Genomic DNA, 17,143 nt, shown 5'->3' with positions numbered 1-17,143 from the left:
GATTTTTTTAAAGATGTGTAAATTATCCTTGGATTAACTCAACTGAATGCAACAAATAACATTTTTGTTAATGAAGCTTACTGAGAGCATGGATCCCTCTCTTTCCTTGTATTCTGAATAATAACTATGTAGATCAATTCATTTCCTCATTTTCTGAAGGAATGCAGATATTGGGGCTCCAGTTTCAAAGTATTGCATGAGAGTCTGGATGTGGTGGTAGCAAGAACTTGAGGTAGCTCATCATATTAAGTCTAAAGTCAGAAACCAGAAACTGGTAATTGCTGATGCTTTGCTGAATTTCTCTTTTGTATTCAGTCCCACACAGCATGTCAGAGGATGGTGCTATTCATACTCAATATGGGTTTTCCCTCCAGTTCATCCTTTCTGGGAAAAAAGCAACAACAACCAACAGACAGACAAACAAACAAACAAACAAAACTCATAGACATAACTAGAAGTACGATGATTTATATTCAATCAAGGAGACACTATTCTATAACTTGTCATTTCCTTTACATCAAATACTATACTTACACTATATCTTATTTAAATAAACAAAGCAAGTCATAGCAAAAGTACTGCCAAGTTTAGATCATTGAAAGTTCACATCAAAGGCATGTGCCAAGAGGAGTAATGAAGAAAGGAATCAAGATCAGGCTGGCGAAACCCAGAGGAAACTGACCTAAACAAAGGGGAACACATGGACCCCAGACTGGTGACTGAGAGGCCAGCATGGGACTGATCCAGACCCACCACCACCAAATCTGGGTGTCAGAAAAGAGGCCTTGGCAATCTATGGGACCATGGAGAGTAGAGCAGTATTTATTTTTGGCATACAAACTCTGGGAACCCATTCCACTTGGAAGGAGGTTCTCTCAGCCTGGACACATGGGGGAGGACCTAGGCCTTGCCCAGGATGATCTGACAGACTCTGAAAATCCCTCATGGAGGCCCTTGCCTTCCCTGGGGAGCAGGGGGGATATAGTGGGGTGGGGGTTGGGAGGATTGAGGGTGGGGTGAGGAGGGTAGGGAGAGGGAACTGAGAGTGACATGTGTAAAAAGTTAAATTTAAAAAAAGAAAAAAAAGAAAGTTCACATCAAAAAGACTAAATGCTCAGAGTTACTCAGCTAGGAAAAGGCAGAGGTGAGACTTGATTTCTAGCAAAGCATTCTTAAAACTTAAGGTATGCTTGTCCTTCACGTTGAAAAAATCCATCCCACTGAGGATGCTACTGTTAAACTGCTGTTCAACTTCTGTGTGCAGTCCACAAATGCCTAGTGAACTATGTCATTCAGTAGTATAATTCTCCTACTATTACTTCTAGACTAAAGCAGTTTTAAATTTTAAGCTGTGTTAATCTTAAAAATAGGGTGGGAGGGAGGGTGGAAGGGGAGTGCGGGAGGAGGGGAGGGAGAGGGAACTGGGATTGACATGTAAAACAAGCTATTTAAAATTAAAAAAAATAAAATAAAATAAAATATAAAAAAATGGATATCAAATATGATCACATTATAACTTTTATATAGAGAAAGCTATATATATATGTGTATATATATAAAACTCTTAATTTCTGTATCTCTAAATGTTTCTTTTATTTTACTGAATTCCTGCCTTACTTAGCTATGGGAAAGTGGAAAGTTAACAGCGTTCTGTATCTTCATAGACTTTTCCCTTGAAAAGGCTAGAGTTTATTCCAGTCATAAATCACGCCATCTATTTTAGATAGGTGCTGATATGTGAATCAGCATGTCTCTGTTGATACTCTTGAATTTCAGGGACCAATAAATGGGAACTTTGTGATCTATACATACAAAGAAATGATACCCATATAACTTTCTTTTGCTGCTTAAAATATTCCCATACATTCAGGTTTACTCTCTGCCCCAAGTATTATAAAAATGAATGTTTATTTTTATTAGATGCAAAGATGTCAGGGAACATGTGGGGTTTAAGACCTTTGGCTCCTGGACAGTCTGCCAAAGGCACACAGTGATGGCTGAAATTTGCTCATTTTTGCAGGCAGTTCAGTAGCCTGCATGAAATCATGCAGGGTCATCATTTAACTCCTGAGAGAACTGGCCTGACTGGCAGTTTAAACAAAGGACACAGAAAGAGAATGGACCTGTTAACTAAGATTGAGAGAATTTTCCCTGTGTGTTTATCAGTGGTTAAGAACCTCAAACTCAGCTTCAAATAGCCTGACAATTTAAGATGGAGAGAAATGTTTTATTCAGCGAATGAGTTTGGGAAATGTAGCTGATCTTCATTCCAGTATATACAGAAGGATTATCCTCTTATTACTTTCCCCACTGCTGGCACCAAATAACAAATTACTTAAAATGCAAGTTACAATGTTTCTGCCTTGAATATTCACTCTTGCCTTGTTGAACTTCATGAATGTAACTAATGCCTTACCATTTATGATTAGGTGACTCAGGAATAGGTGGCTACAAGGTTGTGTTTTCTACCATTATTGAAAAGAATGTTTTTGAAATTTATAGCATGAGAATCATAAAACTTATTAGAGAATATTTTAAGAATAAAATCTTAGCATCCTAAATGTACTTTATTACCATTTTCTATCTGTATAAACATAAAGGAAACCTTGGAAATTTGTAGCCATCCCCCTGAAGGATAGCATGACTAACTTTGGCATTGAGTATCTTTCTCAATACTCTTTAGTATTTTACTGTAAATATTCTAGATCCAAGAGGCACTAAGGGGAAAACTACCATATAAATGAATATTAACTCAGTACTTAAATCAATGGAAGTATACAATAAGTTGTTATGGTTACTAAATACAAACTCAAACCTTTTCACATGTTTGATTTCCACTAGACAACGTTCTTCACTCACAATATAAAGAAATGATACTTTACGTTTCATGGCTCTTGGATGTCAAAGGATGTGACTGTAGTATTCTTGGTGAACAATCCCTGATACACAGATACAGCACAAGTTACAGCATCCTCTCTGACTCCCTGTCAAGTTTAACTATTCATCATTCTATTTTCCAAGACCTTAACATCATAGTAGGTATTGACCCTAAACGACCTTCTTCTTCAGGCACAACAGAGTCTTATGACTGTGAGCTTTATTTCCTGCTATATTTCTGAGCAGCATTGAGACCAGACCAAGCTGACCATGAGGAAGTTATCCTAAGAGGCATATTAAAATTACCATCTTTGACATGTAACTAAAATCGAATTTTGCAGAGGAGAAAGATTTCAAAAAATATAATATTCACTAAATTTCCTAGGGTTGTATCAATTTGTTCATATTACAGAGAATATATGAGTGTACTTAAGAATAATCCTTAAGTTGAGTGTTTCACATGTCTTTATCTCTTTAGGATCTTATTTTGTAATTTAACTTTCTAATTTAAAATCAACGTTTAATATCCTTTTTTCTTGTAAAAATATTCAATGCAAGTTCTCACTTAATTTAGTAATTAAATAAGTATAAATGATTATATGGTGATAGACCATCATGGCTCTAATTCTTCAGAGGAAACTTTTCCCTTTTCCCCAAATACCAAAATTATATAAGTGCACATGAATGCCCAATTAATACTATGTGAACAGGGACATTCTGGTATATGTTGCTTATATCAGCTTGTATGCCTGAGGTCCCAATAACAAGATAAGAAAGACATAGAAGCCACAGTACCATACTCTCTGTGTGCCCTTCTAACTCCATTACCATCTCAACAGTCTTTTTCTTAACAGATCCTTCTCCTTTACCCTTGAAATCAGATAGCTGACTTTATGCCAGAACTAGAGCTATCACTGGAACATCATCAGACCACCAGTGAACTATGTCAAGGGCTCAAAGTTCTAAGTAATGATACCATTAATGTCTACTCAATTGACTGCTATAGAAGCCAAAATCAGAGAAAGGAGTTCTGCATTCTTGTTTTCTGCTTGATTTGTGATTTGGGGCCAAAGAGTGTACCTCAAACTGGTGAAAATTTCCACAAGAAGCTTATTTCTCAGGTGAAGAAAGGCAGTGGTCCCTCAAGGATCATAACCCTCTGTCAAATAGCACTGGGTCCCAAAGCACTTCCTTTTTTGTTCTCAAGGGGTAGGTTTAACAATGCTCATTATTGCTGGTTAGCAACACGGCAATTATAGTTAACAAAAACGTCACATTTTTAGTAATTTAACTTAATCCTATCTAATGTAATACAGTGTATTAAGTAATATTCCAGATTCTTAAATAAGTTTTAAATGTTAAACTTCCAACTAACAATAATTTCTAACTAACTTAGGAATTCTAATAACCAATACAAAAGTTGTAATATTTTGTAATAGATCATATAACATCTATACAAAAAGACTTATCCTTAATTGAAATAAAAACAGTTATTTAAATCTCGAGGTGAATATGTATTTATTTCTTAATACCTATGACTGTTATTCAAACATACTTTCTGGTAAGATATTTTAACTAACATCATTTACCTTTGAAAGCTTCTACAATGTTCTTTTTTGCTAGTATATTAATTTCAGTTCTTATTTTGTTAATACTTAAATTTTGATGAATCATCCAGTGAAGCACCACTTGCCTAATTTTAAAACACTTTCTATGTTCTATTCACTGAGATTTTAAGCCCTACAAACTTCAAAAACATAGATCTGAAGACTTAGATCCAGAGAAAATATTTGTTTCCCCATTGGTTATCAAATGCCATGTGATCAGTTCTGAAATCATGTACACATGTAACATATTGACTGAAAATACTGCATTTCTGTATTTAGGAGTGTGTGTGTGTGTGTGTGTGTGTGTGTGTGTGTGTGTGTGTGTTTAAAACAAGAATTAAAGATACAAAACCCAGAATCCATGAATTTTAGAGGAAGCAAAGGAAGTTACATGACAGATATTGGAAGAAGGAAAGAGAAAGAAAGGATGTAATTATATATAAATTTCAAAAAATTAATAAAGTGCTTTAATGTTTTAAATTTAAATATAGTTAGTTCACTTTCCTCTCTTTCTTCCTGCCATGTCTTCCCTGCTACCATTCCTCAGACACCTTCCGTCCATGCCTCTCTTCACACTCAAGATGACAGCCTTTGTTTCATATGTGTTACATTTGTATATATTCATAATATGTATGTAAAATATGTAAATACGTGCAGTGCATATATAGAGAGAGAGTGAGAGAGACGGGGGGGGGACAGAAAGAGTTTCAGTTGTTTGGTGTAGGTATTTTCAAGGCTTACCACTCTGAATAGGGCAACCAGGAAGGATGCTCTTCTCTGGAAGAGGCAAGTTCTCCTCCCAGGAGTCAATAGTTGCCTGCAGTTCTTTACCTTCGAGTAGTACCCTGTGAAAATTTCTCCTTCTATGTTAATATGTCCATGTCTTTTGTTAATGTCCCTGTCTTATTTATGTGGTTAGTTTTTCAGACTGTTTCACACTAGACTTCCTTGCAATCTGTCTTATATTCTTTTTAGTTCATCTTCAACAAAGTTCCCTAAGCTACAGAGACAGGACCTGTGAAGTAGACATACTCATTGCTGCCGGGCTCCCAATTCATTGTGACTATAGTCAATATTTTTAAACTTAGCGAATATGAAATTTCATTTTTACTGTCTATCATTCATATTGTAATAAGTGAATTTAAATACCTTTAATTTGTAAAGATATGTTTTTATGTGCTTGTGAGCATGTGTAATGTGTGTGTGTGTGTGTGTCTTGACTCATGTTCACATGGAAGCCAGACATGTATGTCAGGTGTCCTGATCTCTTATTGAAACTGAAGCTAGGCTGAAAAACATCAAGCCCTAGTACTTTTCCTGTCTACAGTCTCCACAGTGCAGGGGTAACAGTTGAGCCTATGCACATCTGGGTTCTTATCTTGTGTTTGTAATTTGAACTGTGGTCCTTATGTTTGCTCAGCAAGCAATCTTTCTGAGACATGAACCAAACCTGCACGATAGGGTTTTTATATGTAACACTTTAGTTTTCCTTTAAATCCCTCAAGCTATTCAAAATCTTAAAGACCAGTGTTAGAGTTAATTATTATCAAATTGGTGGATGTAAAATCATCTACAAGGAGAAAAAAAAATATTTAGAACACAATTCTCTACTTCTGTGCACTGGGAACTATCTGTGTACCTACGGCTTGATTACATGCACTTATAACATCCGCTGAGAGATGAAAATTACCTCGCTTCCTCTTCCTTGTGTTCTCTCTTTCTCTCTCTTCATCTAATATTTCTCCTCACCCTTTCTCTGAGTTACATGTTCAGTTTTGCTCTCTTGCAGTATTTGCTATGTCTGACCTTTAGGACAATACTTGTGATAGATCTGGCTTATAGTGTGTGATAGCTGATACAATACAGCTTATTCTTTCTGGCTCTTTCTTGTGCAACCTTTTTGTCTTTTCCTGAATTCTTTAATATTGAGTAAATTACTACTGTTGGGTGACTCTCTTGAATATATGACTATTTTTTTACTTGTCATTTTTTTATGTTTTGCTTCTTCTTTTTTTGATTTTTGTTTTTTCAAAACAGGGTTTCCCTGTATTGTTTCAGAGTGTGTCCTGGAACTTGCTCTGTAGAGTGGGCTGGCCTTGAACTCTCAGAGATCCACCTGCCTCTGCTCTTCCGAGTGCTGAGATTAAAGGCATGTGCCACTAATGCCCAGCTTCTGCTTCTTATTCAGTGAGTTTCTGAGTTATTCTAAAATTGAGACTGAAAAATCAATGCACACTAAGGTTAAGGAAATATTTTTGTGTGCTAATTTTGTATGTTTCAAAAATATATTCTCTAAATCAAACTAAAACTTTTGTTAATTTATAGGTAGTGTATCTTGCAATAATTTGAAGCAACAACTCTTAAATGCAAATGGAAAGGATATATTTATTCTAACTACTTTATTTATAATTTCTAGAGTATTTTGACTCATTTGGTCTTAAAAATAAAAAGTTCTTTCTAATCTTAGTATTTCTCTAATATCAGGGACTTACTTGAACTTTCTAGTTGTTGTTTGTTTAAGATATACTTAATAGCACCAGAGCTCTAAATTTTCAAATCTCAAAACATATTTATTCTCTAAGAATGAATTGAGCAAAAATGAGTATTATTTCTGATTATATGCTGAGGTTCTTTCAAGTTCAAAATTTAGGTAATCTTTTGAGTGGGCAACCTAGTAGAATGCACCTTATTTAAAGTAAAATGTCACAAATTCAGTTACCACATTATGTTTGTACTATTTCAAGTAATCATAACCCAGGTACACCTATTAGATTTCTTTTGGGGACTGCAGATATTGACAACATTTGACTCCATTTTGGGACAACAATAGTTTATGTTTTAGCCTTTATTTCATGGCATTTTTTTCACAGACCCATTCTCTCCCTACAAACTTATTAAAAACAAAAGAAACAAAAAGCCTTCCCTTAAAAAAGGTCACTCCTCCCTGGTCATTTCTTCTGTAGTGACAGGATATTTTTGTCTGTTCTTTCCCATTTCTATGTCAGAATGCAGGCTTGCTTCCAGTGTCTGGCAGCTCCTTAGAAATAGCTTTCTACAATTTGATTATGATGTATCCCATGTACTTTTCTTTGTATTTTTTCACCTCAGGATACGTTTAGATTCTCAGCTCTCTGATATTACCACTTCTATGAAATTTAGGAGGATTGGGGCCATCATATTTTTAAGTAATTTTTGGCTAGCTCCTCGAGGGCTCTGAATATATGTATGATAAACAGCCTGATGTCATTCACCCAGCTGTCTGAAGCTCTTTAGTACATTTTTCAGCGTTTTCTCTTTTTACTGCATTTGGATATTCCATACTTCTACAGCTTTAAATTTACAAGTCAATTCTGCACAGACCTTGCCATCTGTAATATATTTCCATTGAGTATGTTTCAAAACTTAGGAATAATTTGTTGCTGAAAATTTCATTTGATTCATCTTTAATTTTTTCTGTTGATGAACGTTAATATTTTTAAATATTTTAAATATTGATAAAACTAAAGGAATTTTTGGTTGGATCATGAAGATGGCAAGTCCTGTGTGGCTATTTATCAAGCTCTATTTGTAAAGAATGTTTATGCCGTTTGTTGATATGCATTTAGATTGTGGTAGAGGTTGACAATCTTGTTGTTGTTGTGTGTGTGTGCTTTTTGTTTGTTTTTTGCATCATTGATCCCAAAGAATATTCTAGGGATCATTTGTACCCATTACTAAAGCCCAGTTCTTCCAAGTCTAACCTTCATGACTCAAGAGCCAGCATGGCCCTCTACCCCTCTTGCGAAGGACCTGACTTAGTCCCAGGTGTCAGTATGGACTTAAAACAATTGAATTGTTTGGTCCATGAGATAGACACAATTTTATAAGTGAAGGTAAATTATGCATCTGATTTTTAGATAATTATAGGGAAAACTGTATATTAAAATGATATCAATTGTAAGTATTGTGTGAATGACATGTTGCATCCATATTTACATGTTTTTAATAGGCATTTGTATCACTTGGTATCCATTATGTCATCGAGCTGTAAGAGCAAGTCTTTCTTCGATGGACCAAAATTTCAAGTAGCAGAGACAAATAAGCTAATTAGTTCAGTAATAGTGAAGGAATAGAACAGCAGCAACCAAGCCAAGGATTGATTTTTAGAAAACATTGACATCATAATATAAACAGCTAAATCAGAATTCTCATTATCATTCAGGCTTGTAGAAGGTAAGAAAACAATCTTTCTGGGGGAGATTAAGTCCAACAGTTTTCAGAATACTTAGTATCCCCAGTTGTGTTTGCAAATTAACATTTCTACAGTCTTTCTATGTAGACAAGAAATGTGTTATATCTGACTGGCCTGGAACTCACAGGGGTCTGCCTGTCTCCGCATCTTCATTCCATGTCCAGCTCTAATTGGTGTTTTAAAATTTGTCTTGAGATTCATACATTTGGCAATAGATGGTGAAAATGTAGTACAGTGAGTGACATTTATAAGGAGATCTCAGAATGGAAGTGCAACCTCACATTGAATGGGCCACAAATCATTAGTCTGACCTCATCCAGGTGACCTTATCTAAGAGTTCCTAAGAGTGCTTCCCCAGCAGCAGGTACCTGCCCACAAAATAAATGTCAGCCATAGTAATTGCTTACACTTGAATATATGACAAATGTGGTAATTCAGAAAACATTTGCCTACAAATATAAACTTAAAATGTTTTCTGTGGTTTTTATTATTGATATTTAGCTGTACTAGTAAGAAAATGAATCTATATTAGATTATACCAGGAGTTGATGTTTTAGTATGTACCTTAATTTTTCTTGCATTTTCAGATTTGTCTTGAGTTATTCAATAGGCATAATTTCATGAAAAGAAAAAAAGTATTAGATTTATTTTCTACAATTCTACCTTGAATATTCCATAATGAAGGAACAAGTAAAATGTAGCTAAGCTGGAATAATATAGGGCAGTTTTAAATCATTCTTTTTGATAATTTCTCTTAATTTTTATGTAAATGGCTTAATGTTTTGTTTACTAGATCTGCCTTCATTATGATGACTTGTGTGAGGGTCTATTTTGAAGTAAAGTTATTATAACCTTAGACGTAATAATGAATAGCTTTATTTGAAACATTTTTATGTTACTAGCTTGTGCTTGATTTCAAGAGCACTTCTTTTAAATACACAGTGAATTTTCAAGCATACCCGATTTATGTGGCTTTGAGACTCTACTAGATTGACAATTAAGTGAAAAGTGCCATTTAAAATGATTCTTAAGCATCAATTGCACTTGTTGTTTTATACCTGAAATATTTTAAATACAGTCTTTATGTGAATATGTAACTATCACTACGAAAATGTATTCATTGGCTAGTCATAACCAATGACCACCCCACTGGAGTATAATCCTCCTAAGGTTTCCTTTCACATAATGGTTTCCCTGAACAGAAGAGAGTCCCTGGAAAACACCAGCACTCATTATATATGGCTATGGAACTTCATGTATTCAAACAAAAGCTTCATGGAGTTTACTGAAAAATTAGGCTGAGGAAAAAGGTCCCAGTATTCCAGTGTAATTTTCTTAGAATTGGTGAGTGATGACTGTATGTCTTTTTATTTACTTTTGATTGTGATAATATACATTATTGGACTAATTAAGTGTCATGAACAGAACTAATTATTCTTACCTTATGCAATAAGAGTCCAAATCAAGTTTCTGATATTAATCATTTCTTTTTTCTTTTCTTTAGCTTTTTATGGATCAGTTGTTGGCTTCTGACTGTAGGTTCCTCTCCCGAAGCAGATAACCAGTGTGCCTGTTAGAGAACCTATAACTCACACTGCCTGTGCTCAAACATCCAATGTTCTATGTTACTAAATGTTCCTTTTCATCAGATTTGCACATGTGGTCTTTTATTTTCTTTTCTTCTTTTCACAGAATAAACAAGTTTATTCCTTAAATTTTCCTTCTCAAGTGTAGTATCCTTAAAAATAAAAGGACTATAAAATATTCAGACATATACAGGGATGATATTATATACAAAAATAAAGTAATTTTGAGATCTGTATGTAACAAATTATGAGAATTTCCTGAACTGGTTTTGTCAATTGATGTGTACCATCGGTATTACTAAATTTTCTTTACAAGACAATCAGTAATATTCATAAATTTGTATTTCCAGAAGACAATTTGAAACCTGTTCAAAGACAGAGATTTGTATTGAATTTAGTTATTTTATTTTCTGATTATTTTGCTTTTTTGTTTGTTTAAGGATTAAAGCAGGGTGAGCCAACCATGACCGGCAAAACACAGACCAGCAATGTTACCAATAAGAATGACCCCAAGTCCATCAACTCCAGGGTTTTCATCGGCAATTTAAACACAGCCATCGTCAAAAAGGTCGACATTGAAGCTATATTTTCAAAGTATGGGAAAATTGTTGGCTGCTCCGTTCACAAAGGGTATGCTTTTGTCCAGTACATGAGTGAGCGCCATGCAAGAGCTGCGGTGGCTGGAGAAAATGCCAGGGTCATCGCAGGCCAGCCTCTTGGTAAGCTATGCTCAATTGCCGATTTCCATGTAGTCTATCTACTTTGCCTGTATGGTGGAATTTAATTGTCAGCAGCTCCATTCTATTTATTTCTTCCTTAACCAGTTACAGTGTCAGAAATTTATTGTATCATTTTGGATGTAGCTAGTATTATCTCAACAAATATGTCAACTTGTGAGTAAGCTGTTTGGGATATTTACAGCTTCCACCAATTCTGAGACAGGCAAACACAATATGTGCATCCAACTTAAGTTTATTTGAATTGAAATAGTGTGTAATTTCCACAAAACATATGCTAAGTTTATTGACCTTGCATATAAGATTTGTTCTGAAATGATAATTCATTTTCTTTATTTTTTTATTCGGGAAGAAATGTTTAAAAAATAGTTATATATATGTATATATATATATACATATATATATATATATATATTCCAAGCTAGAAAGGATCTCAACTCACTTCTTTCTAAAGGGTTAGGAATGGTATATATCATGCATTCCTCTATGCACTCCAGCATTCATTTTATGTTTTATGCTGGAGGAACAATACTGAATTTTTGCTAGGAAAAGACAATATCTTGTGAGGTGGAATAAAAATAAGAACACACATTTGTGACTATTGATAGGACAAAAGCCAAAATATATATTTTCCCATATAAAAAATACAACCAATCCATCAGTGTTTGTTTCATTTATATTTCTTATCCTGGACATATTGATATTTCAAACTGATTATATACTTTCTTGATTATTCAACAAGTATAGCTTGATTATTCTTTAAATATAACTTCATTTTCCCTCACATCCTGTCTATTTTGTAACTTTTATGTAACTATTGCTAGAATCCCCAGTTCTTTATGCATGTAACTTTCAAAATAAAATATTCAATCTCTTCCTTCGACCTATATTTCAAATGCAGTCTAATATCTCATATCAAACTCTGTCTTTACCTTAGTCTGTACTACAGACCATTATGTGTAGTCACCACTGTATACCAGAGGCCCAAGGAAAGGTTCTGCTCTCAGTGATTTCTCCACTCTGGGGGAACATTTTGTTTTGTTTATAAACATGGATTATATTATCAACCTGTTGTGACTCCTCCTCCAAGGAATGCAATACAAGAAAAGTTGATACTTTGTGATGTACACTGTGAACGTGTGTACAGACACATCTTCAACCCTGTCCCCTGCCCTGTGCTGCCTTCATTGCTCTAATCATACTGACAGCCTTGACATGCCTCCTGCATGGCAGGAATGCTTGTCTTTTAGAAGCTCTGAACCTGCACAATCCCCTGATAGCTATTTGTTCCCTTGATTGTTGTAAACTTAACCTCTACAGAGAGGCCTTTCTGACTGGCATAAAAATTCTTGCCTTCCCTACAGATCCTTGAATTCTGTAATGCTTTTGTAATCATCATCACTATCTTGATGTGATATTTTAGTTTGTGATATTGCCTCACCATGTCCACAAGCATAAATCTAAAACAGTGTATTAAAGAAACAGAAGTAATGAATAATCAACTGAGACTAGCATGACGAATACTATACTATCAAATTTGATCAATTCAGAAAATGTTTGGTGCGAGGACAAGTATAAAGCAACTGTAAATCCTGGCACATAGGAGGCTGAGGTCCAAAGAGAGAGAGTCTGCATGCATCTTGGGTTATAGAGTGAGAAAAAAAATATTGGGAAGCTATGGAATTCATTCAAATACGAGTGATGTGGGAAGTATAATTTTGAAAATAATGAAATGTTTTTATATAATAACTGAGATAAATCAAACATATATGTAAAATGATAGTTTTATTTACATCTTTATTATTCAGTTTTTCTCTACTGTAAAGAAAGTTGATGTTTTTCAATAGTCAGTCTGTTTTCCAGATGTCCAGGTGGTTTCCTTAATATACACAATCCCCATATTTACTGGAATTTTCTGGGATTTGGGTTCTTTAGAAAGTGTTGTAATTAGAAATTCTTTTTTCACAGCCACAGTCAGATATTTCAGGGTCAATCTATTGCTTGTATCTCATTACTGTGAAACTAACATTACCTTGCAGAACCATCTTGGTTATTACTTCTTATAAAAATATTATGAATACAAAGTCAATTCTAACTTGGTTTCTTTTTCAACTGAACCATAGCTAATTCTCTGGAGTCTTGTCTTGCATCACCACTTAGCTGATCACTATCTTTAAAAATATGAACCAGACAAGGAGAAAGGAAGTTGACTCCAACCTTAGAGTCTTAACTTTACAAAACCAAGGGGAAAAAATGGTGCTCTATGATAATATATTATCTATAATTTATTAAAGCTTACATGAGGATTCAGAAAGCAAAGTCAGCCACAAGCTATAGAAGCCAGGTAGTGGTGGCTTTAATCCCACCACTTGGGAGGCCTTATTTCAAGGTCACACTGAGCTATACACATTATATCCAGTCCTAAAGAGAAACAGCTCACACAAAGATGATCTCAGCACTTGTGATCGCTTGCCTTTAATCCAAGGCCTCATGACAGTTTTTGAAGCCAGGAAAAGAATCTCAGAACTAGCTTTTGTCTCCAGCAACATTGAGGATAGGAGAACATAACAGTCTGGGATTGCAGTCTGAGGTTTGGTGGAGCCAGGATCACCTTTCGGTCTGAAGTAGTAAGAGGTAAGAGCAAGTTGCAGCCTGCTTTGTTTTTCAGCTTGAAGCTTGAATCCCAATATCTGTGTCTGGGTCTTTTATTTTTCATGTTATAGTTCTCTCAGATTCCCATGCACTGGTAAGCAGAGTGAAGTGCTGCCTCTATTGGGATTCTTTCTCAGCCATTGTCTTTTCTCAGTGTTGCCTTCAGGATAATCTCAGAGCAGATGCCTTAATAGACTTTACATCCAAATCCATGCTAAGAACTTTATTCATTTAGGTGGGACCTACTTTATTAACTTCTTTCGCCTAAGTGAAAAGACTTTCATACTAAGCAAGTGTTTTGCAATTTAAATAACTTTGCTTGTTAGGACAAGTATCTGAATGTAACCACCTTTCCTTAAACCTAACCAGTAAAAATCCCGGCAAAGGCAAGACATCCAGTTGTTTCCTTCAGAAGTCAGTTACATAGTAATTTAGGATTAAAGCCTAACTTTGCAACCTGTATACCTACCATCATCTTCAAGTACCATACATATCTTTTGTTGAATTGAGCAAAATAAGACTGCAAGTACATTGGTTACTTATTTCCTGATTTGTATTTCCTTTCAAATCAAAGGTTTATTAAATAAACGAATCAAAAAAACTAGATTTGCCCCTGATGTGCAGTGAAATGTTCATGGACATGATGACAGGTTCTTACAATATAAAACACACACTGTATAAGCATTTATCTTTTTCTATAAGTATCATATGGATTAAGCCTGAGTTATCAGTTAATCTATGTTTAAAATGTTTATCTTAAATATTGATTAATGATGTTCCATCCTCTTTAGAATAATCTTTTCATCCTCTCCATGCATTTTTAAAATCTAAAATAGAATTTAGAAGTTTGTTAAACATTAGTAGTCATAAGAAAAAGTCAGCATCCTAATGTAAAAGTCAGCAAAAATCTTTGCTTTTTGGAAATTCTAGATAATAAACTTAAATTGGGACTATTTTTAATAATTAAAGGACAAATATTATCATTGAACATTTTGATGCTACAAGTACCAGAATGAACTGAACAGTTTAAGCTGGAGAGAGCATGCTGAAATGTCAGCAAGGGCAAAGGTCAGGGAACAGGCTGGTGGGTGGGTCAGTGTAGTTAAAAAAATTATGAGTATGTGATGGAAGACAATTATATGAAGATCGAAATGGAATAAGTGGTAATCATGTTAAAATTTAAGGAAGTAGTATGATCTGAGTTAACAAAGTTAAAAAAGATTCAAAAACAAGCACCACATTTGTGGACTGATTCTCTGTTGACAGTCTTGTAAGTCAGTAGGATGAGAGATTATTTTCAGAGGAAAAAATGTTTTGGTGTAAAACTATGAGTCCAGGATGGAACATTTTTTATTAAGGATAACTCATATGCTGAAGGACAAATGGGCATATGTATTACTGAAATCTCACAAAATATAGGCCCTCAAATAAGTGAGAGATTTAAACAAGGGGTGGTAATTATCAGTCATGGACACCAATTGTGTTAAGTTTCTAGGAAATCATGATGTGATTTTGATAGAATTCAAAGAGAGTGTTGTATGAGTTAGAGCAGATGGACAGATCTTTAACTTCCTAGAAAGTTTCTTAATAAACACTCAGCAAAGTTTGGAATGAAATTAGTTTTATTAGGATTGTTTAAAGGAATATAGGTGGGGGATATTTTGCTCCAATTTAAGTCATTGATGTGGGGAGGTTGGTCCAACAAAATCCCTATAGCAATGTGGGAATTTCCATTATTCCCCACCCCTTATAACAGAACATAAGAAGAAAGGAATGTTGACATTTGACTGTTTTTTGTTAACTCTTTTGTTGAATGTGGGTCCCAGATCATAGGATAATGTCAACCATTTTAGAGTTCTATCCTAAATGAATTCTGGAAATGCCTTCAAAAGCTCTGCCAGGAATGTTTCATCTAGGTAATTCTAAATCTGGTCAAGCTGACAATCATCATTAAGTGTCACACACTTAATGAGGTCTGTTCCACAGCAAACTGAAGACACTACAAAGACAGCTGATGACAGAAAGATAAAAATATGTGAGCTTCCACAGGTCCATAGTCAACTGATACAGAGGGTCTCAAGGTTTCAGCACACATGCTGTCCTTCATCTTGTCAGGTGCTTGAACTTAACACAACAACAAGTCATGTGTTGACTTGTTTCTTTCTTGACAAGACAATGGCATTACTCCACTGTCATTGACTGAAATTTTTACTCAGTCAAGTTCAGCCATGCTGTGAGTCAGGAAGTTGCTGAATAACAAAAGGGAAGGGTAAGCAGCTTCTGAAGCAATTCTCAAAAACAGCTCACATTATTGTGTTGGAAAAATCAGGGTCTTTCCCACTCTATCTCACCTGAACATCTATAAATGTGAGCTAAATATACCTCTTTTACATTCTAGACAGTGATATAAGGTATTTTGTTACAGCATTAGAAAATGCACTAATAACCATAATCTTCCTAAAATTTCTATATTAGATGGCTGACATCTTACCTTAAAGTACTTTAGTTACCACTGACAGACTACAAATAATTTCAAGACTTCCAATATTATATGTTCTAGTGTTAGTTCAGTTGCAACACAAAACACCATATGTACTGTAGCTTAATCACGTGTCTTTTAGGCTAAGATTCTTTTTTATCACTGAGTTGTAGAGAACATTTATTTGGTCATGTCTCACTGTCTGTCCTCAACAAAATTATTAGTATGACACCAATGTTTCATGGAACAATTTCAAGACAGGCATTGCAGACCTGGTCATGGTGTTTTGCTTATTTCAGGATATGTTACCTCAACAATATCATGTGTCTATTTGCACACAGAATGTTTTTCCCCCAACTAAAATATTTTTGCTATAAAGTTGTTAGGCAATTCTTTTTTTGACATACAGAATAAAGATATAATTTTATATCTTTTCCAGTTCTTATAAAAAAGAGACATTATTTTTAATGCAATAAATCTTGCCTCAAAATCACAGGGCATGAAATAACTGTGGTTGTTCAGAAGTTGGTGTTTAACCTTCATTTTAATCTGGATCTTGCAAGTAGATCATAGTCTGATCTTGGTTAGCTATTGTCTCTAGATTTTTAATTTATACTGTATTGATTCAGATTCCTAAATCCTATTTCAGAATATATAAAACGGTACCTTCAGTTAATTTCATATTCATTCAAAAAATTTCAGCACTTCTTTGCTATCTGTTGCAAATAGAATAACACCCCCTTTAACTCTGGATTCATGACACTTATGTGGAAGAAAAGATTGCTAAATTTCCTGTAAAATAAAAGATACCCTCATGATCCATACTACTAAAGAGACTGAAAAACAGACAGTAACTTGCTTATTAATTAAAAATAAATGCCATCTTTATAAAATAAAAATCTATCTCAGTTTGGTTTTTAACTGACTACAGTAAAACTTAAATTTACTAGGTGAATTCTCATATACCTTGACAC

The 17,143-nt window shown here is 34.6% G+C and overlaps 1 protein-coding gene across 4 annotated transcripts in view; it reads left to right on the top strand.

The window, feature by feature from the left end:
• The window catches only part of Ralyl (RALY RNA binding protein like), a 637,542-nt gene that overhangs the window by 262,206 nt on the left and 358,193 nt on the right, over nt 1–17,143 (top strand). For all 4 annotated transcript variants that reach the window (XM_013110889.3, XM_040741381.1, XM_040741383.1 and 1 more), the window contains one exon: nt 10,742–11,020. In XM_013110889.3, the coding sequence (XP_012966343.1) occupies nt 10,765–11,020 (256 nt within the window). In that variant the 5' untranslated portion in view covers nt 10,742–10,764. The remainder of the gene's footprint in view (nt 1–10,741; nt 11,021–17,143) is intronic.

This window comes from Mesocricetus auratus, unplaced genomic scaffold (assembly GCF_017639785.1).
Source record: "Mesocricetus auratus isolate SY011 unplaced genomic scaffold, BCM_Maur_2.0 Super-Scaffold_6730, whole genome shotgun sequence".
Taxonomy (NCBI): Eukaryota; Metazoa; Chordata; class Mammalia; order Rodentia; family Cricetidae; genus Mesocricetus; species Mesocricetus auratus.
Note: the sequence above shows the minus strand (reverse complement) of the source record. Positions and strands in the feature narration are given on the sequence as shown.